At 57.6% G+C, this 16,059-nt stretch overlaps 4 protein-coding genes across 4 annotated transcripts; 3 read left to right on the top strand and 1 right to left on the bottom strand.

Moving 5' to 3' along the window:
- Positions 1 to 489: 489 nt before the first annotated feature.
- Positions 490 to 2,166, top strand: PHSY_004549 (t-complex protein 1; the record flags this gene model as incomplete). Its single annotated transcript, XM_012335162.1, has 1 exon — positions 490 to 2,166. The coding sequence occupies one exon, from the start codon at positions 490 to 492 to the stop codon at positions 2,164 to 2,166; it is 1,677 nt and encodes a 558-aa protein (XP_012190552.1).
- A 275-nt stretch (positions 2,167 to 2,441) lies between these two features.
- Positions 2,442 to 3,160, bottom strand: PHSY_004548 (hypothetical protein; the record flags this gene model as incomplete). Its single annotated transcript, XM_012335161.1, has 2 exons — positions 2,442 to 2,681; positions 2,807 to 3,160. 2 exons carry the CDS (start codon positions 3,158 to 3,160, stop codon positions 2,442 to 2,444), a joined length of 594 nt encoding a protein of 197 aa, XP_012190551.1.
- Positions 3,161 to 3,740: 580 nt separating this feature from the next.
- PHSY_004547 (sucrose transporter) lies at positions 3,741 to 5,582 on the top strand (the record flags this gene model as incomplete). The annotated part of the gene is made up of 1 exon (XM_012335160.1): positions 3,741 to 5,582. The coding sequence occupies one exon, from the start codon at positions 3,741 to 3,743 to the stop codon at positions 5,580 to 5,582; it is 1,842 nt and encodes a 613-aa protein (XP_012190550.1).
- Positions 5,583 to 6,798: 1,216 nt separating this feature from the next.
- Positions 6,799 to 16,001, top strand: PHSY_004546 (RasGAP group protein; the record flags this gene model as incomplete). The annotated part of the gene is made up of 2 exons (XM_012335159.1): positions 6,799 to 7,386; positions 7,515 to 16,001. The coding sequence occupies 2 exons, from the start codon at positions 6,799 to 6,801 to the stop codon at positions 15,999 to 16,001; spliced, it is 9,075 nt and encodes a 3,024-aa protein (XP_012190549.1).
- Between the last annotated feature and the right edge of the window lie 58 nt (positions 16,002 to 16,059).

The following is a 16,059-nucleotide window of genomic DNA, read 5'->3' as shown; positions in this document are numbered from 1 at the left end:
TCAGATCGTCTTGACACACAAACCGCTATTCTTTGTTAGTAAAGTGTTAGAGCGTGTATTTTCCGGTCTGGAAGGAAGCTCGAGGAACAACACTTCGAAGAGCTCAGCTGCTGCATTCCTGTTTCCGCGCGACTCTTTCTTGCTCGGTGAAGCGGTGGGATCGTGCTGCGCGCACAGTCTTGTTCGTGTCCGCACTTTGTCAATTTCTTCCGAGCAACACTTTTTGGACCGCGTTGCTCGTTCTGACTTGGCTTCAGCGTCTTCCAGACTGCGTTGTTCTACCTCTCCTCTGATCCATCACCAAGCCTCATTCTGGCTTTCGACTTCTAACCTACCCATTGCTCTGAAGGCACTCTTTCGCACGATCACGACGTCTCCTTAGCAACCGCTCCATCAGCCAACTTAGCAGACAGACACATCGGCAGTTCTTTGCACCAGTGGATCGCCGTTTCGAACCCGCTTCCTCCTCTCACACACCACATTGTCGCCATGGCGCAACTCTTCCAGAAGGATCCGCGCAACGCGGGTCTGTTCATCGGCGGTGAGCGTCTCTCGGGCGCCGAGATCCGCAACCAGAATGTTCTCGCCGCTCAGTCCATCGCCAACATTGTCAAATCCTCGCTCGGTCCCGTCGGTCTCGACAAGATGCTAGTCGATGATATTGGAGACGTCACCATCTCCAACGATGGCGCCACCATTCTCTCGCTCCTCGAAGTCGACCAGCCGGCTGGACGCATTCTGGTAGAATTGGCGCAGCAGCAGGACAAGGAGGTCGGCGACGGTACCACCTCGGTCGTCATCATCGCTGCCGAGCTTTTGCGAAGAGCCAACGAGCTGGTAAAGAACAAGATCCATCCCACCACCATCATCACCGGATACCGTCTCGCATGTCGAGAAGCCTGCAAATATCTCCAGGACCAGCTCTCCACCAAAGTCGAGGCGCTCGGCAAGGACTCGCTCATCAACGTCGCCAAGACCAGCATGTCGAGCAAAATCATCGGTGCCGACGACGACTTTTTCGCACAGCTCGCCGTCGACGCCATGCTTGCCGTCAAGACAGTCAACCCGCGTGGAGAGATCAAGTACCCCGTCAAGGCGGTCAACGTGCTCAAGGCGCACGGCAAGTCGGCGCGCGAATCGCTCTTCATCAATGGATATGCGCTCAACTGCACCGTCGCCTCGCAGGCCATGAAGACGCGCGTCCGCAACGCCAAGATCGCACTGCTCGATATCAACCTCGTCAAGCAGCGCATGCACCTCGGCGTGCACATCACCATCGACGATCCGGAGCAGCTCGAAAAGATCCGTGCCCGCGAGAGCGAGATCGTGCTCGAACGCGTCCGCAAGATCCTCGCCACTGGCGCCAACGTCATTCTCACCACCAAGGGTATCGACGACCTCTGCCTCAAGGAGTTCGTCGAGGCGGGCGCCATGGCGGTGCGACGATGCCGCAAGGAGGACCTGCGAAGGATCGCCAAAGCCACCGGCGGTCAACTGGTCAGCAGCTTGAGCAACTTGGAAGGCGAAGAGACGTTCGAAGCCAGCAGCCTCGGAACCGCCGAAGAGGTGTCGCAGGAGCGTATCAGCGACGACGAGCTGATCCTCGTTCGCGGTACAAAGACGGTCAGCTCGAGCTCCATCGTTTTGCGCGGTGCCAACGACTACCTGCTGGACGAGATGGAGCGAGCGCTGCACGACAGCCTGTGCGTCATCAAGCGTACGCTCGAAAGCGGATCTGTTGTTCCTGGTGGAGGAGCGGTCGAATCTGCGCTCAGCATCTACCTCGAAAACTTTGCCACCACGCTGGGCAGTCGAGAGCAGCTCGCCATCGCCGAATTCGCCCAGGCGTTGCTGGTGATTCCCAAGACCTTGGCTGTCAACGCGGCCAAGGACAGCACGGATCTGGTGGCCAAGTTGCGCGCCTACCACAATGCAGCGCAGAACGCTAATGCTGGCGACCCCAAGAAGGCGTTGCGCTTCTACGGGTTGGATCTGCTCAACGGTCAGGTGAGGGATAACCTCAAGGCGGGTGTGCTGGAACCAACGATTAGCAAGGTCAGAAGTCTCAAGTCGGCGCTCGAGGCGGCTACCAGTCTGCTGCGTATCGATGATGCGATTACGATCGCTCCTGAGCAGCCTGCTGAGGATCCCCATGCTCATATGTAAAAACAGAGTGCTTTCGGAGCAACAAAACTTGCATTTCCTTCCATCGTATGGTCTTGTGCGTCTCGCGTGCCGGGTTTCGTGTGTCGTGTGTCGTGGGTTGCTTGAAAGATTCTGTCGCGGTCAGTCAACACCAGTCCGAAATGTCGGGCGAAATGCACCATCACACTGAGTAGTGAGAGTATAAAAGTGTTTGATCGATGGATACTAATACAAGTGCATCCACAGTGGGATGTGGATGTGAGGCGTGATGTTTTGGGTTGTTCTTTCCTCGGCCGTTACGACGATTCGTCGGGCAACTCTCGAAGATACAAGACGTTGTTGCATCGGATGAATACCTCTCCCAGCATTCCGTTGGACTTGCCATCTTGAAACTCTTCCGTGTTGGCCAGTTGCAAGTTCATGTAGCTGTCTGTGCTGACGAGGAACCCTTTATACTCCATCCCCCACTTGAGGCGCACCAGCACCGGCTTGCCCGTCTGAAGTTGGAGGAAAGGTTTTGGGTTCACTGGTTGGAACTGGAGAGAGAAGTGTCCGAAAGAGGTGTGAAGGAGGATTGGTCAGTGACACATGCATCAGTGAGTGGCCAGCGTGAGAAGAAATCGGGCACCAGTCCCATCTCAGCTTTGCATTTGGTACTTACGCTCGACATTGTGAACGTTCGATTATGGGATGGGCACACAGATCGCCTGGGCAGTTCTGCAGATCGAGGATACCTTCTGAACCTGAATTCGAATGCTCGGTCGAGATCTACAACAGCACAATGAGGTCGCCGACGTTCCGTTTCGTGATGATCGGAGGACTTGCGATACTCGGACTTGCTCGACTGTGTTGGCTGCGGTAGGTTGGGCTCGTTGACCGTTCGCCTAGGGTATATATGTTGTCCGGGTAGATGCGATGATGGAAAGGCGAACCAAAGAGCCAAAGCTCCACACCTTTCTTCTTTCCGCAAGCCGATGAACGTTGCGAATTTCGCGTTGATTTGTGAACATTTCATCAATCGAACACTGCCTCAAAAAAATGGCGAGAGGCGTGAGGGCCTTTTGTATCAGTCATCTCTCGCGAATGGGCCACCTCTTGCTGATTCTGCTGACTACTACATTGTACAGAGGTCGCCCGCCTCTGCTGCGGCGACTCACTCATTCGTGGTGCAAAGCCTGGCTGATTCATCGGTTGATGACTAGTCATTCACAGGTATGCAGAGGCAGCAAGCGGGCTCAGCTGGCTAGAGAAGAGGTCGCAAGCGGATGAGCAATGCGCAGCAAAAGTCAAAAGATATATAATTCCCCTCTTCCTGTCTCCGTTTCTCAAACGCGTTCCTCAGGGTCCGATGTGCCGGGCGAGGAGGGTCACATTCCCTCGAAAAGGTGAACCCCTTCATGGCGTTTGCCAAAGCATAGCAAGCCGAAGCCAATGAACACAATCCGCTCGCCATGGTCGGAATCTCTGTTCAGCCTACATCAGAAGCGGTTGGGCAGGACCATAGGCTTGTCGGTGAGGCGCGTGTCCATGCGCGTCCGTCGCTGCAGCTGCCGCTCCTGACACTAGGCATGCTCGGAGCTCAAACGGTATGGTCGATGGATATGGCGTTTGCGCCGCCGTACCTACTCGACTTGGGGCTGTCCAAGTCGGCGATGGCGGCGGTCTTCGTAGCCGGTCCGCTCTCTGGACTCATCGTTCAACCTCTGATCGGCAGCCTGGCCGACAACAGCACATCAAAGTACGGACGACGGAGACCCTATCTGGCAGTCGCAACGATCATCTGTGCCGTCAGCATCCTCCTCCTCGGGTTTGCCGGTGAGGTCGCTGCCTTCTTTGCAGCTGCAGGAGGCAAAGAGCACTCAAACTTGGCCATCTTCATCGGCGTCCTATCCGTTTACCTTGTCGATTTCTCCGTCAACGCGGTCACAGCCCTCGATCGTGCGCTCATGGTCGATGTAGCAACCACCGAAGAGCAAGCGGAAGCCAACGCGTGGGCGGCTCGCCTGACAGGTGTGGGCTCGGTGGTGAGCTTCCTGATTGGCAATCTCGACTTGCCCAAGTTGGCACCTCGGTTCCTCGGAACGACACAGATCCAGATCGTCTCGGTATTGGTCAGCGTCATCCTCCTTGTCACGCACGCGCTCGTTGTTTTCCGCGTACAAGAGCAAGTTCTGGCGCCCGCGCGCTCGCCTGGCTCGCGAAAGACAAAAGGACTTGGTTTCAAGGCGATCGTCACGGACCTCTACGTCCAGGCGAGAGGGCTTCCGCCGCCCATCATCGAGATCTTCAAGGTGCAGTTCTTCGCGCAGATTGGCTGGTTCCCGATCCTCTTCTACAGCACCGTATGGGTAGGCGAGATCTACAAAGCCAATGTGCGGCTCAACGGCGGCAAGCAAAGCGACCATGAGTTGTTCGAGCAAGCAACCCGCGCTGGGAGCCACGCGTTCTTTTGGCACGCCATCTTGTCGCTCACCACCTCGATCGTTCTCCCTCTTGTCGTCCCGAACCCGGTCCACGAGTCGCATGTCCACCCTGTATGGTTTGCAAATTCGACCGTCGTACAAAGGCTGCGCAATCTGCGCGAGCGGTGCCCCGAGCTGCCGTTCTGGTGGCCTTTCGCCAGCTTTGTGTTTTTCATTTCCATGCTGGGAACTTACTTTGCCGAACTCACGACGAGTGTGTTTCTGGCAACATGGGTAGTCGCCTCGGTTGGCTTCTGCTTTGCCATCTCCAACTGGATACCGATCGCGCTGCTGGGGATCTTGATTCACACACAACATGTGCAGGAGCTGCCTGCCTCGGCCAGTCGCGGTACCATTGGAAGTTTGTTGGCGTCGGGCTCGACGTCCGATGCTAGTCGTGAGGCGAGCGAGGTCACAATGGCGCTGTTGGGCGACAGCATCCACGACGGCGATGGACGACGCAGGTCGATGGTCAGGACGCCGTCATACGATGGACCATCGGACAAACGTTCACGGCCGCAGTCGCGTGCACAGGTCGATAGCGACTCGGATGACGAAGATCGGCTGCGGGATGCGCTTTCGTTTGGCGCATCGAGCCTACATGATGAGGCACACGCTCCCGGTGCGAATGGCGGCGAAGGCGACGATGATGTGGAAAGAGGAAATGATGCCAGCAAAAGCACCAGCAGTACAGTGTCGCACGCCGGCTCTGTCTTGGGCCTGCACAACATCGCGATCGTAGTCCCGCAATTCCTCGTTACGGCGATATCATCGTTGATCTTTGCCATCATGGAGCCAAGCGACAGCAACAAGGACAGGCAAGACGGCGCCAGTCCAAGTGATCCATCAGCACAGGGAAAGAGCAGCGACGCTTTGGGCCTCATCTTTAGGCTGGGAGGATGCTGCGCACTGGTCGCAGGCATTCTTGCTGTACGGCTGGTGCGTCGCCATGGTCATGAACTTCGAGGCTATTGACTGCATCAAACCAAATGCGAAGTCACACGTTTGGGCGTAGCCAACGGAAGATCACCAATTTCGAAAGCCAGATTGACTGCTGTCTGTGATGTCGCGTGTGCCAGCTTGCGTCTGACCGACTTTGACCAACTCCTGAGCCATCTGAGACTGATCGTGGCTGTTCAGTGAGGGAGAGCGTCACGAAAGCGTCTCGGCTCTTCTCGGCGCACTTGATGGTCTTATGGCGCACTGAGCGTCACGTTTGTACTCGCGACACCTTATTGGAAGCGCCAAAGTGATTCGCTTTCTTGACACTACAGTACACCAGAAGAAGAAAAGCTCTAGACCTATATGTGTGCTCGTAACACTTCTGCAAACTTTCTGAGGCACCGGCTACTTCTGTTTGACCGTCTCCTCATGCTGTTCCTCGATTCATCCAGCTGAACTCAGTAGAGTTCAGTGCATCTAGCCGGTGTTTCTGCTCTGCACAAGAAAATGACGCCCATCATGACCACCATCTTGACTCAGGTGACGTTTGCCAGATGCTCAGAAAAAGTGCGTCGCTGGCGAACAGCAAGAGCGGATGTGGTGGGTCGGGACGCCCGTCGAAAAGGAGGAGAGAGCCGAGCAACGCCGGCAGCGAAAAAGCTCAAATTCAACACGCAAGCGACCACACGCGCACGCGCCTCCAACACTCGGAACTGCCGACCCTGGCGCTTGTTGGTTGGTTGGTTTTAGTTATCCTTGCGGCCAGATTATCGGAAAGGGGACCGACCAGCTGTACAGTGGTACTGTGTTCGGATCTCCTTGCTCTTCTCGTCCATCTAAGCGACTCTTCCCTTCCCGCGACTAGCTCTCGTTTGGTCACTTCCTGGAGGCAAGGCTCTTGAGCCTCATTGTCTGTTATTTCGGACCACCTCTTTCGAGCTCGAGGCGAGATTCGGTGCCGCCGAACGATTCGACCGACGCACTATCTCTTCGCCATCAACCCGTCCTCGCATTGGTCTTGAAAGCATAGCAGTCAGCGGACCAAGCAAACTTACCTGACCACCTGTGGTGCTCATCAGACAGCCACGACACGCTAGCGCCGTGCTATGCGACCTTGACGCCATCATCGCGAACCATCAGGAACATCCCGGCTCGTTCCTTCATGTACGCCCTTTTGCTTTGCAACTCAATCCACCAGCAGTACAGATAGACGCGGCGATCTCTCGGAGGCGTGGCTGTTGCGACAGCAATGAATCACTTCCCCACCATCCCTGGCGGCGCAGGCGGTGGCAGCGGCAGCGGTAGTGCTTCCGCTAGCACGCATGCAAGCATGGAAGGAACAGCCTCCGCAGCCTCGCACGCTGAACGTCCGTCGTCCGCAGCAGCATCGTCGCTTCCATTCAATCCGACGTCGGATTCTCATCGGCACGGCTTGGGTTTGTTCAACGGTGACTCTCACTCGTCACCCGCATCCCAATCTTCCGCTTCTCTATACCATCAACACCAGTCCGGCCGACCAGCTCCTCCTTCGCACCAAAACCAGCACCCGCCGCAACAGTCGTACGTTCAGAACCAACAACCGCAACAGCAGCAGTCACAACAGCATCATCGTCAACAAACCGCCTCTATAAGCAGCACGTCCAACTTTCGTTACGAATCCACAGACAGTGGTCTCACGCCTTCCTTCTCAAGCAACACCATCGTTTACAGCAGCCCGAGCTTCGTGAACGACCCCTCCGAAACGGCATCGCAGTCTGTTCACGCATCCACGCCCGTGTCAACAAATGCTTCGAGCCAGGTTCTTATCGCCAGCATCGTCCAGAGGTTGGTGAACAAGGTAAGTAGCGTTGCTGTATTCAAAGGACAGGTCCTTTTCCATCAGAATCTGTGACTGACACCGGTGCGCTTTGCTTTCCCCTTCGCTTTGCTTCGTTCCTCTGCCTTCACGCTGCTTCTGCTCCGTAGCTGCCATGCAACTCGGGCTGGCGCCTTCAAGTGGTCGAGGAGGACGACTTGGTGCGCTCGTGCGTCGTCAATCTCATCAACCTCAGCCGTTTTCAACTCGGCTTCGTCGTCAAGGAGTTGCTTGGCGCTATCGAGCTGCTCGTCAAGCAGTCGTCTCAACAGCGTCTCGAACACCAAGCCGGTATTGGCATGCTCCACTCGCAGCTCTTCATCCTCAAAGTGCTGGTCTCTTGTTTCAATCACCAATGGCGCATCGCCGAGGGCGTAGCCAACACTGCCCGTCCTGGACTCGATCTGCTTTCATCCAGGTCCAGTACCAATGGCCACGACGACGACGGGAATGGCCAATTGAGTTCGACAACAGCATCCGGGTGGACTGATCCGCCACCCATGGACGATACGCAGGCCAAGCACGTTCTCAGCGTCATGACTCTACTTATCAAGCAGAACGTAGCGCGGGATGATCCTATGTTTGCTTCGACCCATGAAGGTGTCGAATCACGGCCCTCTTCCAAGAGCGATCCTGCTGCTGCTAGCGCTATGGCCGGTCGCAACGCACCGTCCGAGCGGTCGCTTCGAGACCTCAGCCTCCGCGACGCCACTTCGTCCGGCTTCTCCGCTGGCAAGGCCTTCAGCCCACACACAAGCTCAAGACTGGCTCGTGAACGAGATGATCAAGATGCTCGCGAAGACGCTTCCGCCGCAGGTCTCGGCGACAAATTGTCAGAAGTCTTTATGCCGAGCTCCCTCTGCCTCGCAACACCCACCAGCCTCCACATCCTCTACCCATGCTTTCCTCCTACACGCTCTCCGTTCGATACGCCGCCGAGCATCGACTATGCCGATTTGGCCAGCGCGGCTGCAGCTGCCGCTGCTGCCGAAGCGGCTGCCTCGCCTGACGCAGCCAAGGCCAGTAAGTCCGAAGTGTCTGACATAAGCCCGACCGCCAAGTTCAATGCCTCTTCCTGGACCACCACCGCTTTCAGCCCAGACGTCGAGGGCTTTGACACTTCCAGTAACCTGCAGACACGCATCTACCGTCTCGCCAGTCAGGTGGTCTTCCACCTCAGCTCGAGCAATTGGGTCGTGGTCAATGCTCGTCTTCGCAACAGACTCTACTATCTTAGCTCGACAATCGAGGAGGCTCCGAGCACCGCCGAACTGCGCCTTCTCGAATGCTCCAACTTCCAACGGTCACGCCTCGCCAACATCTTGCAGGAAGTCGGCACCTCGTTTCCCCAACTTAAGCGCAGTGCCCAGTACACGATCGCTTTGACACTTCGGCGTGCCATTTGGTCCTGGATCCAGTACCACCCTGCCGAATTCGTCAGCCTGGCCACCAACAATCGTCGCTTCGAAGGAAGTCCCGACGTCGTCTTTGACCAGGTTTATGCTCTGGCCGACAACACAAAGCGCAAGATCGCTTTCTGGCCCTTGCTTACTTCTCTCCTCATCCTCTGTCCGGACTTGGTCGGCAGAGCTGCTGTCGGAGAGAATCGAAAAGCCAGCGGCAGCCTTGCAAAGAAGCTCTCTTTCATCGACGGCCTGAGAAAGTCTCCCCGCAATCCTGCGCTCGTCGACACCGCGACGCTCTGCTGCGTCGACCTCTTCAAAGCTGCTGCGACAGTGCCTCGGTCCGAGAATGGCCTCCGCCTCATTGTCCATGATCTCGAAGCTGAGCTCAAGGAACGCCTCTTCGATCCCAAGCGACCTCTCGCCAGTGGCAACAAGCCGATCGAGTTGACCTTCATGATCGACTTGTTCGCTGCGCTGTTCCGACTCGACCCGCAGCGCACGATCCGCGAGCTGGTGCCCGTCTGCATGAGCCACTCGAGTCCTGTCCACTTCAAGACTGCGCTCGTCAAGGCCTGCGTGCTGCTCGCAAGCGAGCGACATCGTGTGCCGTGGGCTCCTGACGTCAGCCTCCTCTATCCGCACATCTCACGCTCGCTCCGCGCTTTCCTCCGAGAGACGGTCTTCCGTTTGCCGCGCTTCGACGATCGGGACATTGCGCGAAAGCGTGCAGCCTCGCGTTCGGCTTCGTCGAGCCAATTTCGCAACATTTCGCTGTCAGTCTCGGCTGCCGCTGCAGCGACCAGCGTAGAGGAGCTGGGCCGCCTGGAGCTGCTCCAATCGATCCTGCAGCTGTGGACGCTGGACATCTCTGCTCTTGCGCATGGCATCGATCACAAGCAGGACAGCGCGCTATCATCTCTCTCGGGCGGCACCTCACCCATCGATCGCGAGACGGTCTTCAGTAATGCCGTGTCCGTTGACAGCACGCTCGGATTCACGGCGGCCCTGTGTGCGCTATTCGCCACACCTGCCGAGTTCGCCACGTTTCGCAAGAGCTTTGCTGCCCTTCTGGGTCGCGTCTACCATTCTGGTTTGATCGATTCCAGGTTCGCCGACTTCTGTAACCACCAACGCCGCGCTGCTGTCTCGTGTCTGCCCTTCTTCTTCACCATCATCACCAAACAGCTCATGTCGGCCGACTCCTCCGAGATGCAACGCCACTATTTGGATCTCTTGCGACGCTCGCAGCAACGTCGCGGCTTCTTCATCAGTCAGGACAAGGACTGGCAGATCACAGTTCAAGCTTCGTTCTATCCAACACAGCGCGAGCGCAAATTGGAATATGTATGGGTGCAGCTCGTGACGCTTCTCATGATGTGCTCCAGCGACACCGAGGTGTGCTCGAGCGCCATGCAGTGTGCACGCGAGCACGCTCAGCTCACCACAGCGATCAGCGATTATTACGATCCGCTGTCCGAAGAGTGGCTCCGGCTATATACCGACTTGGCTGACCCAAGCTTCCTGCATACGGGTCGTATCGCACAGCAGAAGCGCATCCGAGCGCTGCTGCGGGACATTGAATCTCCTTCGACGGCCAGCTGGCTTGCGTGGAAACAGGCCTACGCGCGTTGGTCCAGCTTCATCCAGCTCGTGGCTCGGCCCATTGCCGAGGACAGCTTGACGGCACAGGACAAGGCAGCACAGTGGCACAACTATGCGGGCTTCCTCTGTGCGTTTGGTGGCGCTTGCTTCTCGGCATCCGACATCATTAGCTCGCACATCGAGCCGAGCATTGCAAAAATCTTACCCCAGTTCTCCAGCCCCGACAAGCATCCCGCAGCGCTGGTTGAACGCTTCGTGCAGGAGATGGTGGATCTGTTGGTGTCGGACTCGCTCTGGGTCCGAGAAAAGGCCAAGGAGACGTTGGGCGTCGATTTGGGCGCCCGTCTGGTCGGAATCCTGTTCCGCCAGATCCACGCCGTGCTCAGTGACTTTTTCGACAAGGAGACAGGCTATCCAAAGACAAGCGACATGTACACCGTATTTGTCGAGCAGAGCATCGGTGTAGTCACCATGGTGCTCAACCGCCTCGATGAGACGAGAGCCTCTTCGTCGACGTCCAAGGTCGACATCGGCTCGCTCATGGTGTTGTTCGTCGAGTACGCCAACTCGCTGGTACGCGACGAGCAAGCGCTGCGCATCAAGACGGCCATGTGCCAGATGTGCGAAATCCTCATGCGCAAGAAGGAGGCTTTTTCCTTCTCTAACGAGCTGCGTGTCCGAAATCGTCTCTTCCAAGCGCTGACTACCTGGACCTCAGACGGTGCGGAGGATGGCTCCACGTCGAGCTCTGTCGATCCGCTCGACCGGCTGCACCGCGAGCTCGACGTGGCGTGCCTGAAATGCATCTCGATCCTGCTGGACAAACTCCCGCTGCTTCTGGCGGACGATGCTCTGCTCCTCGATGACAAGGTGGAAGGCGCCAAGACACGCCACTTCGCAATGTACTTTGGCTACTTTCTCAAGATCCTTAATCGGACTCGGCACATCGAGGCGGCAACGACCGTGCGAACTCGGGCTCTCACCGATGCAAAGCCGATCGCTGGCGCCAAGAGCATCAAGGCCGATGTGAGTCGCGATTTGGTCCCGATCCGTGAATCCGCTATAGTCGCGCTTTCGAACCTGCTAGCGTCCAACATCGACAGTGGACTGCACAGCTCGCTTCCCCTGGCCTACAATGAGGATCCACGCATTCGCACCGCCTTCATGCAGATCATGACCAACGTGCTCAGTCAAGGCACAGCCTTCGACGAGCTGGAGCGCATGAGCGCTGCTCGCAAATCAACTCGTTTGGTGGATCTGGTCTGCCAAGACGATCTGCAGCTCGCCCTCACCATCTGCCAGGTGTGTCCTGGTCGAGACGTCGAGCCCATGAGCGTGCTCTTGCTCAGCATGTTTGACGCCAAGGGCGGACTTATCCGCTTCCTCAAGGCAGCTGTAGAAGAAGAGATCCAGCGTACCGCGACAGAAGAGATGGTGTTCCGCAGCAATTCGTTCTGCACCACACTTCTGTCGACGTTTGCCCGTACGCACGGCTACGACTACCTGCGCTCCATCATGGCGCCGCTCATCACTGAGTTCGCTCGCAAGCCGGCCGGCTTTTCGGTCGAGATGGATCCGTCGCGCGTAGAACCTGGCGGGAGCGTGCTCAAGAACCAGAGCGCTCTTGAAGACATCGCGCAGACCTTTATCGATGCCATCTGCTCTTCGGCGCATCGTGTGCCGGCGGTCTTGCGCGAGCTGTGCCGTCACATCCGCACCGTGCTCGATGCGCGCTTCCCTGCTTCCCGTTACCAGGGTGTCGGCGGCCTCATGTTCCTGCGCTTCATCAGCCCCGCCGTAGTTTCGCCGCACATGATCGATATCAATCTGACGGGCCCCAGCAAAGACCTCCGACGAGGACTCGTTCTGATCAGCAAAATCCTCATCACGCTGGCTAGCAACAACCTCTTCTCGGGTCACAAGGAGCCCTTCATGACTGGTCTCAACGACTTCCTCAAGAGCAACGTGTGGAAGGTGACGGCGTTCCTCGACCAGGTCTCGGATGCGCGCACCGATCCAGATCGCATCTATGCTGCCGACCAGCCGCTCGGATTTGGCATCCATCCCAATGTGTACGGCATCGATGACCGCGATCACAGAATCCTACACAGGTTCCTCTTCGATCACGTCGACAAGATCGGCAAGCATTTGGCAGACCGTACTGCCGACTCGGTGGCAGCTCATGAAAGTCTTTCCGCGTATGACAGCAAGAGGCAACAGAGTGGAGACGCCGCAAGTCTGGTCTACGACGACCTCTGCGACGCGCTTGCCGTCTCGGGAGAGCCAAAGGGAGAGGACCTGCCCGAGCCGTCCTTCAGTGCTGGCAACTATCAGGACTTCATCCGTCGACACGCAGGCCGCAACATTGACGAAGAGAGCTACCGCGACATTTTTTACGAGGGGCCGGCCTCTCGTAGCGGTCGACCGGTGCTCTACTACTCCATGCACAAGCAAAAGGCCGACACCATCGACTTCGAGGGGCTCATCCTCTATATCCTGCAGACGCTCGAGACCTTCGCCTACCGCCAATTCGACATTGTCTTCGACACGACCGCTTGCCACCCTCTCAGCGTGACGCCGAGTCAGTGGCTGCTCTACTTCAGCTCGCTGATCCCTGCTCCCATCTTGGCTAACGTCGTCAATGTCTTGTTCGTCAACCCCAACACCACTGCACGCGTCGAGCTGCAGTTCTGGAGCACGGCGACCTACAGCGAATCGGCGCTCAAGCACGAGATCGCAGATCGCCTAACATCCATGCAGAATGTAGTGCATTGCTCGACTCTGTCCAGCATCGAGACATGGATCGAGCTGCGAAACCTCGCACTGGACAGAGCTACCATGTCGATCCTCAATTCGCCCGTCGAAACGATCTACGATCAAGTCACCCTGGTGTGGTATTACCGCACCTTGACGCCGGTCACATTCATCGTCGGCAGCGAATACCTACAAATCCAGGGGCTGAAGCAACAAGACTGGCTGCCCAACGTCACCGTACAGCTCAACGATGTCTTCCACCTGTCCGACATTGACGACGTGCGCTCTATCTCGATCCGCGGCGACGACAACACGTTCTTCCTGTCGTGTCGCAATGGCTCGATGAACTTTGTCTTCAACAGCCGCGAGCGATCCGAGGTCGTTCAGGCACTCCGACAGGCCAAAGCACGCGTGTCCAAATTCCGCGCCAGCAATGCCGTCGACCGCGTCTTGCGTCCCAACGATGTGCCAGGCACGTTGCTCAACATGGCGATGCTCAACATCACCAGCAACGACGCGGCTCTCAGGTTGAGCGCCTACAATCTTCTGTGCGCGCTCTCGACCTCGTTCAACTTTGGTGCGAGCAGTGCCAAGAAGCGGCTGCTGAGCTCGCGAGGTCTGACGCTCCCCGCCAACACAATGGCCTTCGTCACGGATCTGAGCAAGGACTTTGCAGTGGCGGCGCCGGGCGTTACGCTGGAATTCCTTCTTTCGTTCTTCGATGGCTTCGACCGCGCCGCGCCCAGTCAAAAGACGGTGTGTCTGCACTACCTGTCCCCTTGGCTGTCCAACCTCGTCATGTTCGTACACAGCTCGCGCGAGCAGCTTCCAGAGAACCACCGACGCATCAAGGAGATCCTCAATCAGTTGATCAGCATCACGACCAAGCAGCCGGACATGTACGGTGTCATGCAGCGCTGCGTGTGGTCGCAGCTCGGCCGTCTCGACGACCTCGTCTCGACCTTCTTGGACGTGTTCACAGAGGCAGCGATGGACTCGGGCCTGCACACGGAGCGCTTCGAGGCGGTGTTGGATACGATGGTCTCGTTTGGTTCGATCAACCTGCGCGGCAAGTTGCTGTCCCGATTGCGGAAGGTCGTGGCCAAGACGGCGCAGAATCCGGTCGTGTCGCAGCTGCATCTCAACGCATCGTGGAAGGAGATTGCGACGCTGATGCGGATGAACATGGTGCTCTCCTTTACGAACCGGGTCGAAACGCTGCTGTATCTGCCCGAGCTGCTGCACGTCATCTTGCTGCTTGCCGGCAATGGTGTGGATGCAACGCGGCATTCGATCTACGGCAGCGCCATCAACCTCGTTCACTCACTCTGCACCGAGGACCCACGCGAGGCCAGGAAGCCAGAGGAAGCGATGCCGCGGAGCGTGGAGGCTGTGGCCAAGCTGCGTGTGTTGCTCGAGCGGCTAGCCGAGCCTGAGTCGCTGAAGTTGTTCGGCTTGCCTGTGGCGTCGCAGGTCGGCGGCTCCAGTGCGGCATCTGCGACCTCGCAGGCGGTGGTGCGCGAGACGCCGGACAATGCGTCGATCGAGCGTCTCGCTACGCTGATGTACGAGGTGGCTGATGTGGCTGCCCCGAACACGGACGCCGCTAACAGCTGGCGGGCTCGACTGGCGAGTTTGGTGACGAGCACGGCATTCCAGTACAATCCGATCATCCAGTCGCGAGCGTTCGTGCTGCTGGGTTGCCTGGCTCAGGGCGAGATCGACGACGACCTTCTGTATCAGATCCTCGTCTCTCTGCGAGGCTCGATCGCCGAGTGGGCGAGCAGCAGCGCGGACATGCCCATGATCAGCATCGTGACGTGTCTGAGCAAGGTCGTCAAAATCCTGCCAACACGATCGCGCTATCTGCCACAAATGTTCTGGCTCGGCATTGCCATGGTGCAGTGCGGGCATGTTCCTCTCTTCAAGGCCGGCGTAGAGCTGATGCATGCCACGGTCGACACGATCTGGGAGCGCGACATACTTGCAAGCCAAGGCAACGAGCTGATCTCGTACCTGTTGGACGCACGTTTCGAGTTCCGCGATCTGGCATGCAAGCTGGACGACGAGACGGGTGTCGACTTTGACATTAACTTTTCGTTTGGTATGGCAGCACTTTTGGTCAAGGGACTGCGCCATCCTACCACCAAGGAGGTGACGACCCAGCTCATGCAAGCCATGCTGCATCACTGCGGTGTGGATGGTCAGGGCGAGCGACGATCCCAGAGCGGACGAATCTCAGAACGACAGCTGGGCTTTTTTGTGGGTCTGCTGCCCACAGCAACGCGACCGGAAGAGTTCGGAGAGCTGCTTTCATTGGCAGGCGTCGAAGCGAGCGCGTGCCAAGCGGCCGTGGAAGCACGCCGATCGGGATACAAGGGTTTGCAGGAGTACCTGGATGTACTCAACAACCGCATCGCTCTGCTGCTGGTGACGCTTGTCGCTTCGCTGCTGCAGCACGCCGAGTCGGACGCGGAGAGACTGCTGCTGTACGGATTCCTCAACGAAGCGGCGCGCGAGGTGCCTGCCATCGTCAGCATTCTGTACGACAGCCTGGCGCCGAGCATGAAGGACATCTTCGTCAACTGCTCCAACGGCGCAATCCTCGATGCGGTGCATGGTATCGCACAAACCGCCGTAAGCCAGCCGCTCTTTGCAGCCCAGGCACGCGAGACGGCCAAGCGAGGCGGACCCAACGCGTACCTCGCCGAATCTGGTTACGGCAGCCTGCTGGGATGCGGTGCGTTCGTGCCTCTGATGGAGGGACGCCGACACGTTCTGTGCAAGCTCAGCATACAGCTCGTACTCGGCCTGACCGATGTCGGCACCACATGAAGCGGCGACGGAACGCGACAGCAGCTCGTTAGCTCGTTGGCTAATCAATATCGATTCT

This window comes from Pseudozyma hubeiensis (genome assembly GCF_000403515.1).
Source record: "Pseudozyma hubeiensis SY62 DNA, scaffold: PHS45, whole genome shotgun sequence".
Taxonomy (NCBI): Eukaryota; Fungi; Basidiomycota; class Ustilaginomycetes; order Ustilaginales; family Ustilaginaceae; genus Pseudozyma; species Pseudozyma hubeiensis.
The sequence above is the reverse complement of the archived record's forward strand: the minus strand, read 5'-3'. Positions and strand labels throughout refer to the sequence as shown.